Source organism: Drosophila arizonae, chromosome 2, assembly GCF_054131065.1.
Source record: "Drosophila arizonae isolate 15081-1271.41 chromosome 2, UAZ_ARI_1.0, whole genome shotgun sequence".
Classification (NCBI taxonomy): domain Eukaryota; kingdom Metazoa; phylum Arthropoda; class Insecta; order Diptera; family Drosophilidae; genus Drosophila; species Drosophila arizonae.
Genome location: NC_142922.1, coordinates 26,240,424 through 26,260,937, shown reverse-complemented (window position 1 = coordinate 26,260,937; position 20,514 = coordinate 26,240,424). Strand labels below are relative to the sequence as shown.

Below are 20,514 nucleotides of genomic sequence, written 5' to 3'. Positions count from 1 at the left end.
CCGAGCTGGGAATAAGAAAGAATGAGGAATTGGGCATGGGGTTTGGGGTTTCGGGTTTGGTTTGGCTTTCAAGTGCCTCGTTCTATAGGTCTGGTATAAATCGCCAAACTCAAACAAAGTCAATTACCAAAGTGTCAGCAGAGCTCCCCCTAGATATGCAGATAGCTCTGTGCATGTGTGTGCGTGCGTGTGTGTGTGTGTGTGTGTGTGCAATTAAAAGCTGATTGCCTGCTACTGTTGCAAGGATATGAGTTGGAGAAAAATTGAAATTCCGATTGTTTGCCTGCATATCCGCAAGATGCAGTTGCAAGGTGTATGCGTGTGTGTGTGTGTGTGTGTATGTGTGTGTATGTGTGTGTGTGCCTGTGTCTATGCAGCTGTGCACACCCCAAACGTGTAGCTCAAAATTTGAAAACCACACACATACACACGCATACAGGCGACATCGTGTATCTCGAAGATTGCGTTCGTGTTCGCAATTGCAACTCAATTGCGCATTTGCCACCGCAAACATCAATATTCAGTAGGGAGACATCGGCATAGGCATAGACCATAATCACGTCTGAGAAAACAGCGGCTAACCCCACCCACTCAGCCACTCAGCCACTTGGCCACCCACCCGTTCCATACGCACCGGGAATCGCACTCCCTGCGGCCAATTTAATTGACAGATTTAGTGCAACTCGATTGGCAGTGCGGAAAATTAGTTTTCCGTCTCGCAATCAGCTTTCGGCTTGATTTTCTGCGGCTTTTGTGCGTCGCACTTTAATTGTTTTATCGACACTCTAGCTACGAACACATATACATACACATATGTACACCTTATAAGGTGAAAACACGCCCACGAGCGACACGCACAAGAATAGATTTAATTAAATTGCGAGCAAAATGCGTGCGTTGTAGAAATCGGAATGGGCAAAGGGAAGAGGGGCGGGCCATCACACACTCAATCAATCGATTTTGTATTGATTTCGTATTTTGTTTGTATGCGTGCGAGCCTCATGGCAACGAAGGGTTTCTGTCAAACAATTTCCGGCTGAGCTGCTTTCGCACAGCTTCTGCGCCTGGCCTTGAGACCAGTTGGCGAGGCAGCAGGACGAGAATCCCCATTGACCCGCTGAAGCGAACGACTGAAGTTGTCTTTCTATTAATTTACGTGCTCGACTCAAATCATAATTTTTATATAAATGCAAAGAGAAGACAATAATAGCTAATTAAAAATTGAATTTGAATATTTATATAAGAATCTCATTTTAGTCGGAATATGAATATTTATTCTATAATCTCTGCAGAACCAGAACTCAATTCAAGTAGATTCGATAACTTTTCTTATAATCTCTGTTCTGATCTCTTATCTTCTATAACTCAACTCAACTATGGCTGCTCTGCTCAACCCTTTTCCAGCTAAGCGTTTGTAATTCCCGCGAATTACGCACCGAAACCGTTGCCTGATTATCACAGTACTCTCAGACCCTGGTCGAGACGTGCTCCGCGATGGATTCTTCTCCGGTTTTTGGGCCAGTGGCGGGCGCGTGCGTGACAATTTTATGTGCCGGCAAAGGCAACAGCGACGACAAAACAAAGCATAAATTAGAGCAAGGGGGTGGAGAGGAGAGGAGAGGAGAGGAGGTGTCCAGGTAGCGTTTAGGGGAGCCATTGGCATTGGGAGCTGGGAAATCGAATTAGATATAAGTAGTTGCCCGCCAGCCTGTATATAACTGTATGTATGGCACACACATGCGCACTGCTGGTGCGTGTGCCTGTGTCTGTATCTGTATCTGTAGTCGTGTATCTGTGTATATAAATAGTTATAATAGAAGCATAGATCACACGATGCGCCGCATGCAACATGGAGTCACCGTCACCTGGAGATTTATTGGCAACGTCTCGACCAGGGGTGGGATACAAACAGAGAGAGTGTGTGAGAGAGAGAGAGAGAGAGATGCACACGACAGCAGAGTGAGTGAGATGTAGCTACTGTGTGTGGCAGTTGGCCAAAGACGTGGGCTCTACTTCGTTTTTCTTTCTTTTTTTTTTTTTTTTTTGTATCTTTCTTTCTTGCCTTTTGGGCGCTCGGGCTTGGTACAAAGTTCGCTGCACAGGCAAACACGTAAACTGTCAAAACTTTAAATCCCGCAGGAATTTAAGTTAAAAAATACAACACGTACTGGGCGTACGCCGTATGGGCGCAGCTGCTACCCGGCAAGTAGCGCTGCTTCCGCGCCCCGCGCTCAAATGAGAACCAAAATCAGCCATCAGCCGCGTAGACAGAACCTTGAAATTGTATCTCAAAGGCAGATAGATATACGAGTGCGCCCCTAAGACTCCAGTAGACAATGGCGCTCCCCAACTTCGCATTTCCCCTTCGCTCTAATGCTGGCACTCGTCTAAATAATCTAAAAAAATTTCGCGCCTTGCCATAGAAAGTTTTATTGTCTAGTTGAAGTCCTGCCCCGCTGTGCCCCCTATCCCTATCTCTATCCCTATCCCTATCTCTATTCCACATGCCAGCATTTAAATTATGTACTTAGAAATACACAAAAATGCTCCGAAAGTCTACAAAAGAAAATGGCGCGGCGCAGCAGGAGACGTGGCAGCAACAGCAGCACTAGCAAAGGAAGAAGAAGAAGAGCGCGGCAGCAAAATGAATTTCGCACTTTTTCGCATAATAAATTTTAAACTTGGCCAGCACTGAAGAAAAAACTGAGCCCCTAAAAAAAAATAAGCCAAAGCTGAAAAAAAAAAAAATATATATATATAGAAGCAAACTTTGGTAAAAAGTTTATTTTTGCATATATATATCTGTCCATATATATATAAATATATATATATATATATATATATATATATATATATCTGTATTGTAGGGGTAGCATTAGGGGTCAGCGGTGCTGGGGGCTCTGTGGCAGGCGCGTGACAAATTCCATTTAAAATTGTTGAGCTCAACGCACGTACTGGCAGGAAGCGACTCGGGAGCCGCCTGCTTGCCGGTTGCCTCCTAAATAAAATGAAACTTTTGCTAACCTCAGCGTGATGTATTCCAGTGGCACAGGACATGCGCCAGGACTCCAAGCAACCAACCAAGCAGTCAGCCAGCCAGCGCGTGAGTGAGTGAGCCAGCGAATAGTCGAGTGAAAGAGATGGCGCTAGAGAAAGGCCGAGGGGGCTGGCCAAGTGAAGCGCTGAGACTTAAGTTAATCAGCAAACAGGTTTAGTGCTAAATAAATTTATTTATGCGCTTACGGGTTGCCATTTCATTTGTGTTTTTTGCATTCGAAGACAGCGCGAGGGGAGTTAAGGAACTTTAGAATGTTGGAGCATAAACTTAAATTGAAAATATGCTGTTTATGAACTGTGAGAAAATATTAAGTTCATATATGTTGTAATATAATATTTTTGAATAATAAATGATAAAATAAATAATAATAAATTTAGATAACAATATAAATGATTGAACGAAAGAATTCTTAGTTTATTCAAGTAATAAAAAATAAATAAATAAATACAAAAATAAAATAAAATAAATACATAAATAAATTGAACAGAAATACAATTATTTACCCATATTCAGCTGAGATTTCACATTTAATTGGCTCTAAGTAAATCAATGATAATTCAACATATGTTAAATAGTTTAAATGCTGTGAAATTGCTTAAATTATGTTTTCATTGTTGTACAAGCTCAAGCATGACTATAACATAATATATATACATATATCAAAATGCTCTGATAAGTAACTGTTATTATGCCATCAATCTGACGACATGTCTCTTCCTCCCATATCAGATAAGACACAAAATGCACAAATTTCCATAAAATGTATGTAAATGTTTATATATTTTGTTGTCGATGTGCGCTGTTGCCAATTAAATAAATGTTTGTATAAAATATAAAATAAAATAAGAAATTATTTATTTCGACTGCGCATATAAGTAGATAATTTCTTTGTTGCATGGTGGATATTTTATTTTCATATCATTTTTATTGTCTATAAAATTTTCTCGCCATTTATTTAACGTGTGTCTGGGCACATGCACACATACACATGCACAGGCTCGTGCACACAAACGAAGACAGCTCGCTGGCTGGAATACTCGTACATGGGCCAATGTGAAAGATAAATGCGTTTTCACTTTATGACTTTCGTGTCGGCATAAATTTGTTAATACCTTTAGGCCAAATTTATAACATAATAAATGCTCATAATATTTAACTTAACATTTTGCCAGGCCGGGCCGGGCCGGGCTGCTCAGGCAAGGCCCAGACTCAAACCGCCCCAATAAAATGCGAAAGTTACTTAACATTGTCCATTGGCAGCCGGTCGAATGGAGAGTGGAGTAGCTGATAAAATCTCTCCAGCTCTTGTGCTCTTCTGATTGTGCATAATGCAGTCGAGAATGCGTGTGTGTGCATGTGTGCATGTGTGTGTGTGAGTGTGTCTGTGTGCACATAAAATTGAGTTATTGCACTTGAGGCAAATTAAACTTCATAAATATTTAAAATCAGAGATTAACACGGCAGAATAGCAAAGCCTACAAAACGAGAGACAGAGAGAGGTAGAGAGAATGATAGCGAGAGAGAGAGAGAGAGAGAACTGTTAAAGCGCAAACACATTCCATGTGCTGTTGGCGACTTTTGTGGTTGGCCAATTAAAGTTGCATTACAATGGCATAACTGCAATTTAAGTGGCAGACAACTGAAAGGCTGCCAGTCAGCATATGCCGAGTGCAGCGTGCGGCATGCGGCATGCAACATGCAGCTCAACTGACAACCGCTTGAACGTCGCTTGGCGGCAGCACAGCAGCAAACGTTCAATTTAAAGTAACGATCTCTGCGCCCAAGAAACAGATACAACAACAAGTAAAGCTACAGCAACTGCAACTGCAACTGCAAGCCACGGGCTTGCCAACAGGCAACCGCTAAGAGCCAAGAGCTGAGAGCCAAGAGCTAAGAGCTAAGAGCCAGCAGCCATTGGCCATAAAAATGAAATGTATTTTTTTGCTGTTGTGTTTTGTTTGGGTTTCTTGTTGCCAGCCTACGTCAAAATGTTGCTGATCGTTGCTGAAAAATTTATATTTATGTTTTTGACAACGACAAAAAAGCAACAAAAACTAAAGACATCAAAAAACAAATGATCTTTGTTGCAAATTTTGCGAAATGATTTTTCAATTTAATATGGCTGTTGAAATGTTTATAAACGAGCCAAATGAGGCAATTGAACCCACACTCGCTGACTTGGTTATTCAATGCATTTGAATACCCTGCATAACTAGAGTATAGGCTATTTCAGTGTTATAGCTTTAAGTTAACTTTCTTGCTTTGTCATTGCATCTGAATATGTGGAATTTAGCATTCAATGTCCATTGAAACTTGACTAATTTATTATTTCACTTGTGTTCAACAGGCACAAACGGTCTGAGGAGACGCGGCCGACAGACATACACCCGCTACCAGACGCTCGAGCTGGAGAAGGAGTTCCACACGAATCACTATCTGACCCGCAGACGGAGAATCGAGATGGCGCACGCGCTGTGTTTGACAGAGCGACAAATTAAGATCTGGTTCCAGAATCGACGAATGAAGTTGAAAAAGGAGATCCAGGCGATCAAGGAACTCAACGAGCAGGAGAAGCAAGCGCAGGCGCAAAAGGCAGCGGCAGCAGCGGCCGCGGCGGCGGCTGTGCAGGGCGGCCATTTAGATCAGAACTAGAACGAATTCAACTTGCTGCATCCCATCCAGTGCAACAATATTGTAACAAATAAACCATTTACTTAACTTAAATTAATTCGATAATTCAATAATCATATTGATATTGTATGGTATATATAAAGCAACTATTTCAAATTGTTTGAAAAGCAACCGAAAATACGTAAAGCAGCAAACGGCAACAAAAATTACAAATCAATTTCGTAGACTCTAAGTAAATGAAAAACAAAACAAAAGGAAAATAAAAATAAAAACATAAACAAAAAACTAAAAAATACAAATTGAATATAAAAGTAGTTGAAAGAACACAAGAAATCTACTTACCTAGATACATACATACGTAACTTTATGCATACGAATACAAAATACAAATTTAATTTAAATTCCACAAAGAGTGTTAGAAGTAAAATAAAACTTAAATTTGAAAATTGTTTGCCCGCGTAAGATTTATGTTTTAAACGAGCAACAAATTTATTTTTCAAAAATTCTGTTCACATGTTGTCCCTGTTCCACACAAAACAAATATGAAGAAAAAGAGAAAACAAAAACAAATTAAAAAAAAAAAATCCCCTTTGTTGCTTACTGCTATGTTTAAATTATATTATTTCATTCGAATAAAAAAGTGTTTCGAAAATCAAAATAAATACTCAAAATGTTAAAGGGTAATTATTAAATTCTGTTGATATGAATTTTTGTAAGGCGCGTTTTTAAACCAATTGAAATTCAACACTAAAAAAGTAAATAATTAAAAAAAAAGTAAAAAAAAAATACTTAAAACAAAACTATTGAAAATTTAACTTAAATATAAATAGAATTTGTTAGCAAAGTAAAAGTATATTTAAAAAAAAAAAAAATATATATATATATATAAATAAAAATAAAAACGAAAATTGAATAATAGAAAGGTAAATAAATAACTTAAAACGAGAGAATTATTATAATAAAAACAATGTGTATAGTTCGTGCTTAAAATTAATGCAATTTTAGTTAACTTTGTTTAATTTTAAATTAATTTGTTTAGTTTTCGTCTAAGGCTTTTTAAGCGTGCAACAACAACACAAACAACAAACAACAAACCACAAACAAACAACAACAAACGTGAAGCTGTTTTCTTTAAGTAATTTTTAAAGTTTTTTTAAACTAAATTAAATCCTATTTTTATTATGTTTAGTTTAATGAAAAGCGTTTATGAGATTATCTGACAACAACAAAGCAGAAAAACAAAAACAAAACTTTTGCTACGGCAAAACAAATAAATTATTGGTTTTGAAAAAATCTAAAAAAAAAAAAAAAATCAAAGAAAAACGAATGAATGAATTGTGTTATTATTTTAGTTGCAATTTTTGTTGTTTCCTTTCGTCTCCACCTAGAATTATAGAGCTTAGAGTTCTTCGATATTATCGGGTCGTACTTGCGGCCCCGTTTATTGTGCATGCGAAATTGCTTTTGATCTCGTTTTCGTTAATTGTTCGTAAGTTGAATAGAGATGCTACCCAGACCGATAACATAATCGATAATCGACTATCGACGGTCGACTATCGATAGCGCAACCGAGCTGTGCTCGAGATACTATTTTCAGTTCGATTCACTTAAGGGCTAACCAAGCAACCTTCACAAGATGTATACGTAATTAGCGCATAAGGTTCAACAGATAAATATATATACATAAATCTCTATATATACATACATATATATAAATAAATATATATTTATATTCATGTATTTTACATGCAACCGAGTATAAATGAACAACAATAAGAGAATATTTGCAAGAAAAATAAGAGAAAATAAAAGGAAAAGAGATGACAGTACGTAAGAGATAAGTTAAATGTTATAGATTTTAAATGAAACATATACGTAAATATATATACAAAGATGAAAGATGAAGAAGAAGCGCGGCATACTTGGCTAAGAGAGGCCCAGCACCAACCAGCCCCCCACCCCACTCCCCTAAAAAAAGAACAAAAACAAAATTTAAAAAAAAAGTAATAATAATAATAATAAATCAGATGCTAAAAATACAATACTTAATGAATTAAATGTGAATTGTCGTAGCAACGGATATACGTAAAAAATGGAACGGAGCGCGTCAGCGTTAGAATTTATTTCACTCTACAAACTTACCTACTACTTACTTGTGTAATACACATACATAAGCGTGTGTGTTTTATGTATATGTATTAATAAAACACTACATTACGATTATTGTACATTCTTGTGGCTTTCTTTACTTGACCCCTCACCAGAGCCTCACAACCTAATTGACATTAATAATGTTTTTTCTACTCCTAACCTAACTCATGTATAAACGGAGCAAGCAATACCCGAAAAAAAAATTAATAAATAATAAAATAAAAAACACACAATTCAGAGAGCGAAACTTCTATTGTCATTTTGTGTAGGGTAATCCAATCGTTTGTACTCGCATACTATGTAATTCTAATTTAACGCCATTCTATGTTAGATCCGTAAGTTGTAAATTATCAATATAAAATATACGTACTTTAAATAAATGGAAAAACAACCAGTGAGAATGTGGTAAACAAAATAAAATAAATACAAATTTAATTGAAAACTCGAGAACTTTGAATTATCTTAAATGCGGCACACAGATGGCGGCACACAATAGCGCCATCTAGTGCTCAATATGCTCGGCTTGGCACAGGCTAGCAACAGCTGACTGCTGTATGATGTCAGTGTGCTTAGTTGTTCTACTGGCCGGTAGGTAGCGCCACCAACTAGTTCATCCACCTTGCATGAATGGCATTCATCGTTCAGCGCATGTTGGTTCATATCGATAGTTTGCATTTATATAAAATGTGTGAAATGCATTTAAACAGTTTCTGATTTTATAGATAAATTAAATGCAATAAATATTTTCAAATATGTGGGTACGTAAATAATAAAAAAAAGTTGTTTTTATTAGTAGTTGAAGACTATGAAAAAACTGAATATCTGTATTTACTACTATTTACTTATTGTAAAATTTTAAATAATATTAAGTTTACATAAATTAAAGTTTTTGCATAAATTGATAAACTTTTGTTAAGTACATTTATAAGAGAGGCTTCTCTTAAATCCTCAAATAGCGCTGATAATCTCTTTAAAATTCTAGATGCGCTGAGCATCTACTTCTGAAAACTTGTTTTAGCACTTAACAATATCAATTCATACTCTTACCAATGCACAGTATATCGAATTTTAAATGCTTGAAATTTTCAAAATTAAATGATCAAGATAATTATTATTTACACACTCTAGATTATATTAGATGCATTTATGTATATAAATATATACTTATATATGAACAAATAAATATTTTGTTAGCTGTCAGAAAGTCTTAGAAACATAACCCTGAAGAGTCTTAGAGCATTTATACTTCGGTATGCTGCAAATCTCTTCTCTCATATCAAATGCTGTTTTAATATTTTTTTCAACTCAGTTCTGGTTGTGCTGTCGATGGGTCCGGTGCTTCCCAGTTGCACGATCCTCTTAGTTAAATCGTAATAATATATAAAACAACTAAAACAGTGCAATATAGTATATATTTTATTATATATATTATTGTATGTAGTTGATTCTTCGAATTTTGGCATGATATCAAAGCACCTAAAGTCACATTTACTATGCATCTGCGTGACTCTGTTAAGCTTCAGTGCAAGTAAGTAAATTATAAAATATATTAGAGTACGGTATAAGTCTTAGCGCATTTAAATATATTATTGTTGCATGTCTAGGGTGATAATACAAAAGTCTGCTCTGTGATTGTCTGTCAAGTCAAGAATATCTTTACTTTAAGAGAAGAGAGTGTCTGTGAGAGTGAGAGTACACTGAGAGACAGAGAGAGAGAGAGAGAGAGAGAGAGAGAGAGAGAGAGAGAGGGGGAGAGAGAGAGAGACAGAGAGAGAGCAAGTTCTCTGTTATTGTTTTTGCTATCGGTTTCACATTAGATGACTGGTATATCATAAATGTAGATAGACAGAAGCCGAGTTTAAACGCTGCAGACTTTTGTAGTTGTCTAATCTACGCCTTGTACATTCTAATAGATAGTATAAGGGACTCGATTTAACCGAATTTGTTCTTTTCTTTAGTCAATCTTGATTTAATAATTATTCATTCTTTTACGTAAAAGGGTCAGTGTATGGAGCCTGCGGAGCCATCCAATTCGAGTGTGATAACGGCAGCTGCATTTCGAAATTCGAAGTATGCGACGGAACCAAGAACTGCCCAGATGGATCGGACGAAACGGGCCTCATCTGTGTCTCGCAGCGAAATCAGTGCACTAAGCCTTACTTCACGTGCAGCTACGGCGCATGCGTGATCGGCACGGCGCCCTGCAATGGCATTATTGAGTGTGCCGATGGCTCGGATGAGACGGTTTTTCTCTGCGGCACAAGTGACGTCAAGCGACAGATTGAGTCGAATTTGAAGGGAAACTGCATGTGAGTAGTCCGTGTGTTGTGGTTGGCCAGATCTGAACAGTGCTCTGATTGACTTTAGGGACGAGGAGTTCAAGTGTCCCTCCGGCATATGCCTGGAGAAGAGCACGTATCTGTGCAATGGCTACGACGACTGTGGCGACGGCACCGGCTATGACGAGTCTGTCAATTATTGCGGACACATCGAGTGCCCGGGCTATGCCTTTAAATGCGCCAGCGGCGGCTGCATCGCCGGCAATCTCATTTGCGATGGCAAAGCGGATTGCTTTGATACTTCCGACGAGGCGCCGCTGCTGTGCAACACCTCCTCCGTAACCACCCAGCCACCGGTCGTACTGCCGACGAGCCTGTCCGGTTGCCCGTTGCCTCACGGCGATGAGCTGCCCATATTGAAGGATAAGTACGGCACGTATCTAAAACCGCCCATAAACATGATAACGGTCTTCTTCTCCTGCAAGCCTGGCTACGTTTTGGAGGGCGCAAAGGAGAGTCGCTGTGCTAATGGACAGTGGAGCCTCGACGTGGTGCCGAAATGCGTGAGTGAGTAGTGCAATATTTCAGCACCCTCTATGTGTCTAATGAAAAACCTTGTCTTACAGAATATTGCGACACTTGGCAAGACTCTGAGGGCCGCCCCAAGAACCTGCTCCATGGCTATTCGACCAACCCCACCTGCACGTATGAGGGACAAGCGGTCAACTGCTCCGCACGCTACCATCCGCCTGGCACCGAGGTGACTTTCATCTGCGCCACCGGCTTCAGATCGAGCAACATACTGACACAGCCGACTATGAAGTGCATGGCCGGCGGCTACTGGAGTCGTCAGCGCGTGCCCTGCTACCAGGAGTGTGGCCAGATAGCCACACCTATCACGCAGTTCTCGTCCAACGGTTATTCCATCAACAACACGGTGGTGCCATGGCACGTCGGCATTTACGTCGGGCACAACGAAAAGGACTACAACTTCGTCTGTGGTGGCTCCCTGCTCACCCCCGACCTGGTGATCACGGCTGCCCACTGTGTGTACAGCGAGGTGAGCAAGAATGCTTACGATGCCAGCACGTTTCGTGTGGTTGCCGCCAAGCTGTACAGGGGCTACAATAAAGTCACCAATGAGGATAGGAGGCGGGAAGTGGAGTCAATTATAGTTGCTCCGTAAGTAAACAAAATACTGGCATAGGGATCACGGAATATCCTTCAAATATTACCACGAAAAAGGAACTGTTATCTTTTAATACACACAGTTTCCAATAGATACTACTACGAATGACTGCTACAAACTTAATACAATTATTTCTTCCAGTAAATATAAGGGCCGTGAAGATAATTACAAAAACGACATAGCCCTGATCTTCTTGAGCGACCCATACAAGCTGAGCAACGTCGTTCGACCGGTGTGTGTGGAGTTCTTCAGCTTTTCCGAAAAGGAGAACATCAACAACGACGTGCAAGGCCAGTTCGCTGGCTGGAATTTCAAGGACGAGCGTGAGCTGCAGTTTGTGCCAGCCAAATCGCAAATGAACTCCGTATGCCAGGCCAGTCTGTATGACATCAGTTCCGATAAGTTCTGCATGTACACCCAGGGTACATCCCTGGCCTGCCACGGCGACAGCGGAGGCGGATTTACGGCGAAGCGGGAGATGCTCGGAGACGTTCGGCTGACCTTCTCTCGCGATCGATTCCGTCACTACCTGTACGGTGTCATCAGTAGTGCTCCGAGCGCCGGACAGTGTGCCGAGAGCTTAACAACACTGACGAATATCCAACACTTTGAGGATCTAATTAGAACAGCCATGCAAAAGAGTTTTGATGTCAACGCTTAGTCCTGAACTCATTGAGCTTAGATATAAAAAATATTTAATATTACATTATATATATAAAAGTACTCCTGAGAGAAATCTTTTCTGAATCCTGTAAATGCGCACATCTCCTTAAGCCAAGACGTAAGCCATAAAAAAGTAAAGCTATCAAGCAACAAACGATAGTTGTCTCTGATGTCTATCAACTATCAACCTATAACTAAGTTTTTCTCTTACTGTCCTCACTTAATAGTACTTAAAACCAAATATTTGTATGTGTACTCTCCTTTAAAATTCTCTTATTGTTTACAAAGAATGTATTTGAAATAAAGTACTCAAATTAGCAAGCTACTGTTAAACGGTATCCTGTTTTAATTTCTTATTCAATAAAAAAAAATTTCTTTATTCTTTCTTTTTGCGTTTTCAAGTTGGGCTGATTTTTTAAGTATTTATTGATATATTGAAAAGGGAAATATTCACAATGATAGAAAGTATTTTCCGATCGATAAGTTTAGGCTATTCTATAAAATGCCTTAATAATGTTAAAAATATTTTATGACACATTTACTGTATATCGACATGACAGTATTATAAAACAGATAAGTAAAGTCAAATATGGCAAGATTTTTTTTGAAATTGAAATTAGAAGATTATTTCTCGAAGAAAATAAAAATATTGAATAGTAAGGAACGGAGGCAATGAATAGTGTTAATATGTTTCATATATATTTTTTTACTTAAAATTCAAATATATAGTTTGGACAAAATATTTACAAATATCATAAGAATATTAAAATTGAAAAAAATATTCCTAACAAAATGTATGTTGAATGGGTTGGTTTTAATAATATATACATATATATATATATAATACTAATAGTTTAAATAATTGCTATCATAAAAGCTCTTACCGATAATATATTATAATTAATATTATTAATAATATGCTCTACAAAGCATTTGCCTAAATATTTGGATCATTAAATATTAATCAATTCTGAATAAAAGTTATTTACACTTCTATAAACACTATATTTATTTTAATTTTTTTTTTTCTTCACTATTTATAATTAAGGCCTTTAGATCTATAAAGATTTTACAAAATTTTCCATATCACAAATTTAGCCAATTTATTGATGAAACTACATAACGAGAGAAGCTGACATGCAACTACATAACATGGAGTCTGACCGGATTCCCTTTGAATTTATGCATTCCAGGACAGTGTTCTCAATCGTAGATATGTTCTTTTAATATCTTCGGCTTATCTCCACCTGCTCTTTGCGCTGTTCTCAATATGTCATTGTGGACATTTTACAGAACATCAAAATTGGTTGGTTCATAAATTAGCTAGGGCGGGTCGGCTTTGTGGTGCTCCAACTATCTTTAGGTGTTCTTGGTGTCATTTGTAATTTTTTGCTGTAGCCTTAGCAACAACAACAACAACAATAACAACGACAACTACAAACAAATTTTAGTCCACTTCTGTTTTATGGCAAATTAATGGAGCGACATGCTGTCCATGTTCTAGCCGAACTCAGTCCGTCTGCTCCGTCCGCTCCGTCCACTCGAGCCTAGCAGGTGGCCTGCATTAAGGGCTGCGCCAGTTACTTCCAGCCCCAGGACGAACCTTCACTGGACCGTAGCCGGCTGCCCAGCCTCAGCCTCTAGGCTGGCGCGCTTTGGAGCTGCTGTTTGTTTCACACATGCCAAATGAATGAGCTTTTTTTTTTCTTCTTATTGTTGTTATTGCTGCTACTGTTGTTGTTGTTGTTATTGCTGTTGCCTCTGTCGATTTGGTGCTATGTGGGCGTTGGTTCCTTTTGCCGACTTTGCCATGTTGCCAGCCAGGCTAACATATTGGACATTTATTATTTTCGTGAGTGTTTTTGCTCGTCGGGTAAATTATGGTTCCACAGCCGGCTGGTGGTGCAGCGGTGATGCACTGGCGGCTGGGTGGGTGAGCTCGTGCCAGCAACGAGCCCAACTGCCAGCAGTTCATTTGTTGCATTGTCGCCCCAAATTGGTTTGTACGGCCAAAACGCTTAGCTGGGTCAGATTAGATAGATCTGCCTTTGTGTCCTGTTTGTAGCTGATAATACGAGCTAGAGTGGGTCAGTGGAGAGTCGAGAGGTGGTGCTGAGGACCAGTGGCAAGGCGTGGGTGGCGCGTGGGAGTGTTAAATTAATAATTGCATAAATTTTACATGTGCTGTTGCATGAATTATGGCGGCGCAGCATAAATCGCGAATAATGTGCGCACTGGCCGTGCGAATATTTATGGCTGTGACTGTAAATCATCAAACCATAAACGCACTTGCAACGCCTAGCGGTTGCACGGTGGCAAATGCAACTCTTTGCACTCAACTTCGCACTGTGATTTTTTTATTGAATTCACCAGCCCAGCCAAGCGAATTTTATCATTGAATTTTCCTGGATATGCTATGGATATGAACCTGAAATTCTAATAAATCTCGACTTTCCAGTATTTTCTGTATATTTATAATTTAATTTAAACAATGACCGATTATAAAATAAACATTTTTTTTCTTAGTTTATGCAAGGACAGTCAAAAGAAAATTCAATTTAGAGAAATGCATCAGTTGAATCACAATTTTCTACCTCTCTCAGTACTGAAGACACTATCTATAAATGAACTCCGCTGCATACAAATGCAAGTTTTGCAGAGCAGTGCTAACCACAGCACTGCATTGTTTGCACATTTGTATGGCATTCGCAGAAATGGACTCATGATAAATGAATGCGTGAATTTAATGAAGTCGCACAATTGTGAATATATATCAGCAAAAATATTTTGTAATTAATTTAAATATACATATTTAACGACGACTGAAGCTTCGATATTTTTACTAAGCCGGCTATATATTTAAGGCAAATTTAAAGACTGCGAAAAGGGCGTAATAGAGTGCTAGAGAGAGAAATAGATCGAATAAACAAATAGAGAAGCAGATAAAGAGAATGTATTAAAAAGAGAAAGAAAGAAAAAGTAAGAGATAGATATATAGATATAGATAGATATAGGGATAGTGAGAAAGAGAGAGAGAGCTATGGAGAGATTTACTTTTTGGTAATTTCTGTGTACTTCTCCTCTGAATGATATCATTTTAAATAAGCTAAGCTAAGCTCTATTTCAATTTGCCTGCCCATCATGAGTCATCTGAAGAATCTTAAGTTTATAACACATGCAAGTGATCAGATATTAGATCAAATAAATTGAAAGGCAAACATGTGTCATCGATTATCAATCAGTCAGTCAATTATTCAGTGAGAATAAACAACTTTATTTAAATATATATGTATATATCGATAGACACTTGCATGTCTATACACGTCTGCATAGCCTTGGGCACACTGGCAACAGATTCGCCCTTTTTCAAATGAAGCACTTCCGGCACATGCATCCATTATTCTTAATACACGCATGGAAATGAACAGAAATTCGCCCAATAAAAGTTCAATGCCATAAATTAAGAGCATCCTTGCCCGGCTGCCACTGTGGCATGATGGGGCTGGGGCTGGGCCGGCTGAGGCTAGGTTTGGGGCAAGCAAACAGCTGCGGACTTGCGTCAATGGATGACCAGACGGGCGGGCAGCCAAAACTGCGTTTCCTGCTGCAGTGGCGCCTGCTGCAGCCAGCAATAACCGTGTTGCTGTCGCTGCTCTGTCGGTGTCGGGTTCGGTGTCGATGTCGGTTTGTTGTTGTGCTCGGCATTGGTACTGATGCTGGACAGGAGTCCGAGATATGTGATCAGTTAATACGTTTCCGCTTTGCCAGCTAATACACTTCCCATTTAGTTTCCGGTGCGCTCTTGAACGACTTTAATAACCGAATGAGCGGAGGCAATTTAACTGGCCGCCAGCTGCTGACGGTTGGCTGCCGCAACAACAAAAATATGGAAAACAGAGAAGACATTACTCTCAGCTGGCGCACCGTGAACTGCAACACTTTGATGTTTCGCAATCATTTCATTTTCTATATACATATATTGCAGGACGAGTGCGTCGGCCAGGACGCACACTTAGATTTATGGCCGGGTGGCAGACAAAGTGTCTGCGGTTCGGTCAGCCTGCGCGGGAGTCACTGCTTCTGCTGCTGCTGCTGCTGCTGCTGCTAACGAAACTCAAGCAAAAAGTTGCCAGCCCCAAGATGAGAAACTTGGCCAAGTCAAAGTCAATCCAAGCGGTGGCTGCTGCCAAGGGAGCTGGCGAGGGCGGGAGGCGGCAGCAGGGCGCAATGTTTGTCAAGTTTTTGCGGTGCACTGCAGTTTTCCAGACGAAAGTGCAGCGCTCGCATTTGAACCCGAATCCGGAAGTCGGAAGCACTCCATTCAATCTGTGAGCAAGCAGCAACCATCACTCACAGCCGCTGGCTCCACTTACAGCACTGGCTGCTGCGGCTCCTGCTGCAGCAGCTCTGAAATGAGAAATTCACTTTTTATTTAAATTCTGGCGAAAAACAGCAGAGACCGTGCCCAGAGTGCCGACTCAGAGCCACTGCTGCTGCTGAGTTTTCCAATGGCGTTTCCGGCGCGAGGAAGATGAATGTTGTGCCACCGACAACACGATGACGCCAATAGTTTTTCAGCTCTCTGCTCTCCCTGTTTGTTGATTCTGCACAAAAATAATGAAAAAAAGAAAACAGCTTGTTTTCGAAACTTCTGCCAAAGCTTGTCGTATTTACGCCTACGAACTGCTTCTGAAAAACTGCTGAAGAATTGCAGAAAAATTAGTTCCCTAAGAGACTAAAATAAATAAATATACGTATATTTATATGATAATATACGTATATTTATATGATATATTAATATTTATATTTTATGGATAAATAATTTTTTTTTAATTTATTTAATTTATTTTTATTATTATTATTATTTTTTTTTTTTTAGCGAAATTATAAAATTTATTTACAGGGTAGCATACTGCATGGATAAATCATAATCGAGCAATTAATTTTTTAAGACCTATTTGATGATATGTAGTTAGAGCTTTTTGAACGTATATTATATAATTAAATAAATATTTAATATGCTATTATCACATTATGAAGAGAAAATTTATTCAATAAATAACTTCTCAAATCAAAAAGCCTAAATTGAGCCTTAAGCAAAGTGCGCGCCTATGCACGTGTAGATGCATACGTATGTGTGTATGCGTATGTTCTTTGGTATATGTACAATGTACATATATGCATTGAAGAAACGTAGAGTGATTGGAATATCAGCTCTCTCTCTCTCTCTCTCTCTCTCTCTCTCTCTCTCTCTCTCTCTCTCTCTCTGTGTGACTAGGGCAATATTATTTGTTTATATTTTCTTGTAGTTCTCTTAATGATCTCAAGCTGAGATGCACAACGCAAAAGATTGTGTTTATTGATAAAAACCGTACTGTGGAATCAATTTGTTTTGCATCAAATAAGTGAAAAATTCTCGATTCGATTCATCTTTAAATAAACAAAAATAAATAAGAATAATTAAAAAGGCGATTAGATTAGTATGAGATAGTGCTTAAGACTGTGAATAGCATTGCTTAAACGAAAATTGTTTTTTGTTAATTTGGCTTGCTTATTATGATTAAATTAAGTAAATTAAAGAGAGTGCAACGCGTATAGAAGAGAGAGGGAAACGTGACGCTGTTGAGACTGAGCTGTCGTTACTCTGAATTAGGGAGAGTATTTTATTTTTGTGAATATGTTAAAATTCTGTATAAGATATAATATATGTACATTCTAAAAAATAGTCATTTACCTAGTTTTATTTCACTAATAAAATTGTAATACCCAAATAATTCTTTACTTATTTTTTCATTTTTGTTGTATTCGTCTTTTGGAAGGGGATTATATAATCGTTGAGCTACAGATTCGGTTGAGTGTCAATAATGCGTTCATAATCAGTTTTATTTACTTCTGGCTGTGTCAAATCGAAAGTCTCATTAGTCGCTGTGAGCGATCATTTCAGTTGAACTCAAGCGCCAGTGGATGGAATCTCGCTACTTTGTCAAAATCCAATGAATATTTATTTTAGTTATAAAAGGAATATGATTTTGTGGATAACACTCCTCGGAATATTGTGCAGAGCTTCAGCAGACGAAATTGTAAATATATTTATATAATTAAGTACCGTTTGCATTTCACATTCAATTTTGTTTACCTCTAGAGCTACCCAATGTTACAGTTGCAGGAGGATATTGGTATGTAGGGCCTACAGAGACAGCAAAGATAATATATGCTTTTTCATTTAGGCCAATCTAAGAACTATTGGCTGAAGCTGGTTCAGCAGGTTGACGCAGCGAATGAGCTGCGATTTTCACCGATTATACAAGAGATCAAATATGATGTGATCAATGTACTCAAAGAGGCATTTCCCAATAAGACAACAAAGGTTGATTGCTTTGGCTCTCGAGTGGTGGGCGTTGGCAATGAGAATTCCGATCTAGACATGTTTGCGAATATTGGTAAGTTTCTATACGAATCCATACAAATATGAAAGAAGATACAACTGTTTTGTCTCTTTCAGAATATCCAGTGCAAACGGCAGTTCAGCAGTTGTATACGACTGTTGACGTGCTTCACAAAAAAGCCAACCAAACCTGGAAAATAGTTAATACATTTGTCTATACCAGGGTTCCCATCATATGCCTGACTCACCTACAATCCAAGATCAAAGTGGATATCAATTTCTCTAAAGGAGCGGCTCCTGCGCGCGATCTGCTAGTTAGTTATATGTTTGATTTGCAGCCGATTGGTAAGAATATCTTTCAAATGGACATCTCAGTAATATCTGTATAAAAAACTTACCCTATCTCTTTTTAGGTCGCTATATGGTTCACTATTTGCGGGACAGAGCGAGAAGCCTTCTGCTTAATTTTCAGCTGCGAAGTCATTTGCACACGTTGATGGTGATTTATTTCCTTCAAATATCTCAGCTGTTGCCCCCAGTTAAAGACTTGCAACAAAATTTGGTTCCGGATATGGGGCGTAAGTTTGTATTAATTTCAGTTGATATACATTAACACTAATGATTGTCTGTATTGTATTCAAGCCGCAATAACTAAATTTAACAACCTTTCTCATGTGGAATTGGGAATACAGAGAGTCGATGTCAATCCACAAACCATACAAGACGCACTCCAGCAATATTTTAATTTTTATCAAAACTTTAACTACGATAAATACACAATAAGTCCTTACTATGGCATATGGATAACAAGATCTGAGCTTATAAACCTTTTACCAAGAGGGTAATCATAGTCCAATTTTAGCCTTTTATATTGTAGTCTATTATTACATTTTTTTTATTATTATTATTTTTTTTTTTTTTCATTTTTGTAGCTTTACACTGCTAGCCGTAGAATGGATGAAGCCCGTTTTGTTACAGGACATAATCTACCTTAATGACAATAATGCCGACAGAATATCACTTGAACATCTGAAACGATTTTTATCTATTTAAGTGTCACGTTAATATTTAGATTATATATTTCTCTATTTACAAATATAAGAAACATCATTATTTATTTTCCGAAGATTTGAATATAGGCTAAGAAGTGTTGTAAATATGCTGGGAACAAATATTGTTGAAAAAGGTTTCTTATCGATATTTTGGTTGAGCTATGTAAATTGGTTTATATATGGATTAAATAGTGTTGGAACAACGCTTGAAACATATGTTCTACAAAATATTTCTTATCGATATTTTGGTTGACCTATTTCAAAAGCCGCAATTCATGAAAATATAATCCAAACGTACTAAGTATTTTCAGACTGAAGATTTTTTTGAAGCATACGTTCCGGAGCTTGGCAAATTGATAATTTTCTCATTTAAGTATGCCTAAAAGTATGCTGTAATAAGTTTATTTCCTTTGATTTAAATATCTTGAATTTATGTTTATAAAATAATAGGCATTTTTAATAAACAGAAAAGTACTTTTGCTCCTGTAATTAAAAAGAGAGAATATACCATTGTAAATATATATTTGTAAATCCTCCTGAATACATCAGAAGGTTAGGTTCTATATAAATAAAACTTGCATTGTACAGATTCAGCGCTTAAAATAAATATACAAAAAAAAAAAAAAAAATAAATAAATAAATAAATAAAACTTTTGCTTCTAACTTTAACCCACTATGATGAATAGACTATGCAAGTCAAAATGTAAGTCATTTGATCATATATTTTAAGTCAGTGTGTGTGTGTGTGTATATGCATTGAGCAAGGTGCTTAAAAACTTATCAACGCTTGAGGCAATTTCCATGAGATAAGGCCAAATGGCAGTTGAAAGCGTGAGTGGTTTTGGCCCTTAGCCGGATTAGAAACCATTTTATGTGCCAGCTGACGGAGCGGTGTCACACACACACACACATACGCAGGCATCTATAAACACATTGTTGTACTGCATAGGTGTAGGTGATATTTTGAAAAGGGATAAAGAGCCAACAAGCCCAGCAAATGTCGCCAACAGGCGACGCAATGCTTGTCTACCCAAAAGTATGTGTGCGCGTGTGTGTGTTGTGTATGTGTGTGTGCCCGTGTACGTGTGATTTTGTGCTGGAACATC

General features: G+C 38.1%; 3 protein-coding genes across 6 annotated transcripts in view; all 3 read left to right on the top strand.

Moving 5' to 3' along the window:
- The window catches only part of Ubx (Ultrabithorax), a 99,959-nt gene extending 92,119 nt beyond the window's left edge, over window positions 1-7,840 (top strand). For all 4 annotated transcript variants that reach the window (XM_018000540.2, XM_018000543.2, XM_018000541.2 and 1 more), the window contains one exon: window positions 5,406-7,840. In XM_018000540.2, the coding sequence (XP_017856029.1) occupies window positions 5,406-5,710 (305 nt within the window). In that variant the 3' untranslated portion in view covers window positions 5,711-7,840. The remainder of the gene's footprint in view (window positions 1-5,405) is intronic.
- A 1,312-nt stretch (window positions 7,841-9,152) lies between these two features.
- modSP (modular serine protease) lies at window positions 9,153-12,304 on the top strand. Its single transcript, XM_018000539.2, has 5 exons — window positions 9,153-9,368; window positions 9,840-10,149; window positions 10,208-10,686; window positions 10,746-11,301; window positions 11,450-12,304. The coding sequence occupies exons 1-5, from the start codon at window positions 9,302-9,304 to the stop codon at window positions 11,967-11,969; spliced, it is 1,932 nt and encodes a 643-aa protein (XP_017856028.1). The 5' UTR covers window positions 9,153-9,301; the 3' UTR covers window positions 11,970-12,304.
- A 5,557-nt stretch (window positions 12,305-17,861) lies between these two features.
- On the top strand, window positions 17,862-19,473 carry LOC108609350 (terminal uridylyltransferase Tailor-like). The gene is made up of 7 exons (XM_018001128.2): window positions 17,862-18,051; window positions 18,114-18,147; window positions 18,199-18,411; window positions 18,474-18,701; window positions 18,770-18,934; window positions 18,999-19,197; window positions 19,289-19,473. Exons 1-7 carry the CDS (start codon window positions 17,965-17,967, stop codon window positions 19,407-19,409), a joined length of 1,047 nt encoding a protein of 348 aa, XP_017856617.1. The 5' UTR covers window positions 17,862-17,964; the 3' UTR covers window positions 19,410-19,473.
- Window positions 19,474-20,514: the final 1,041 nt, after the last annotated feature.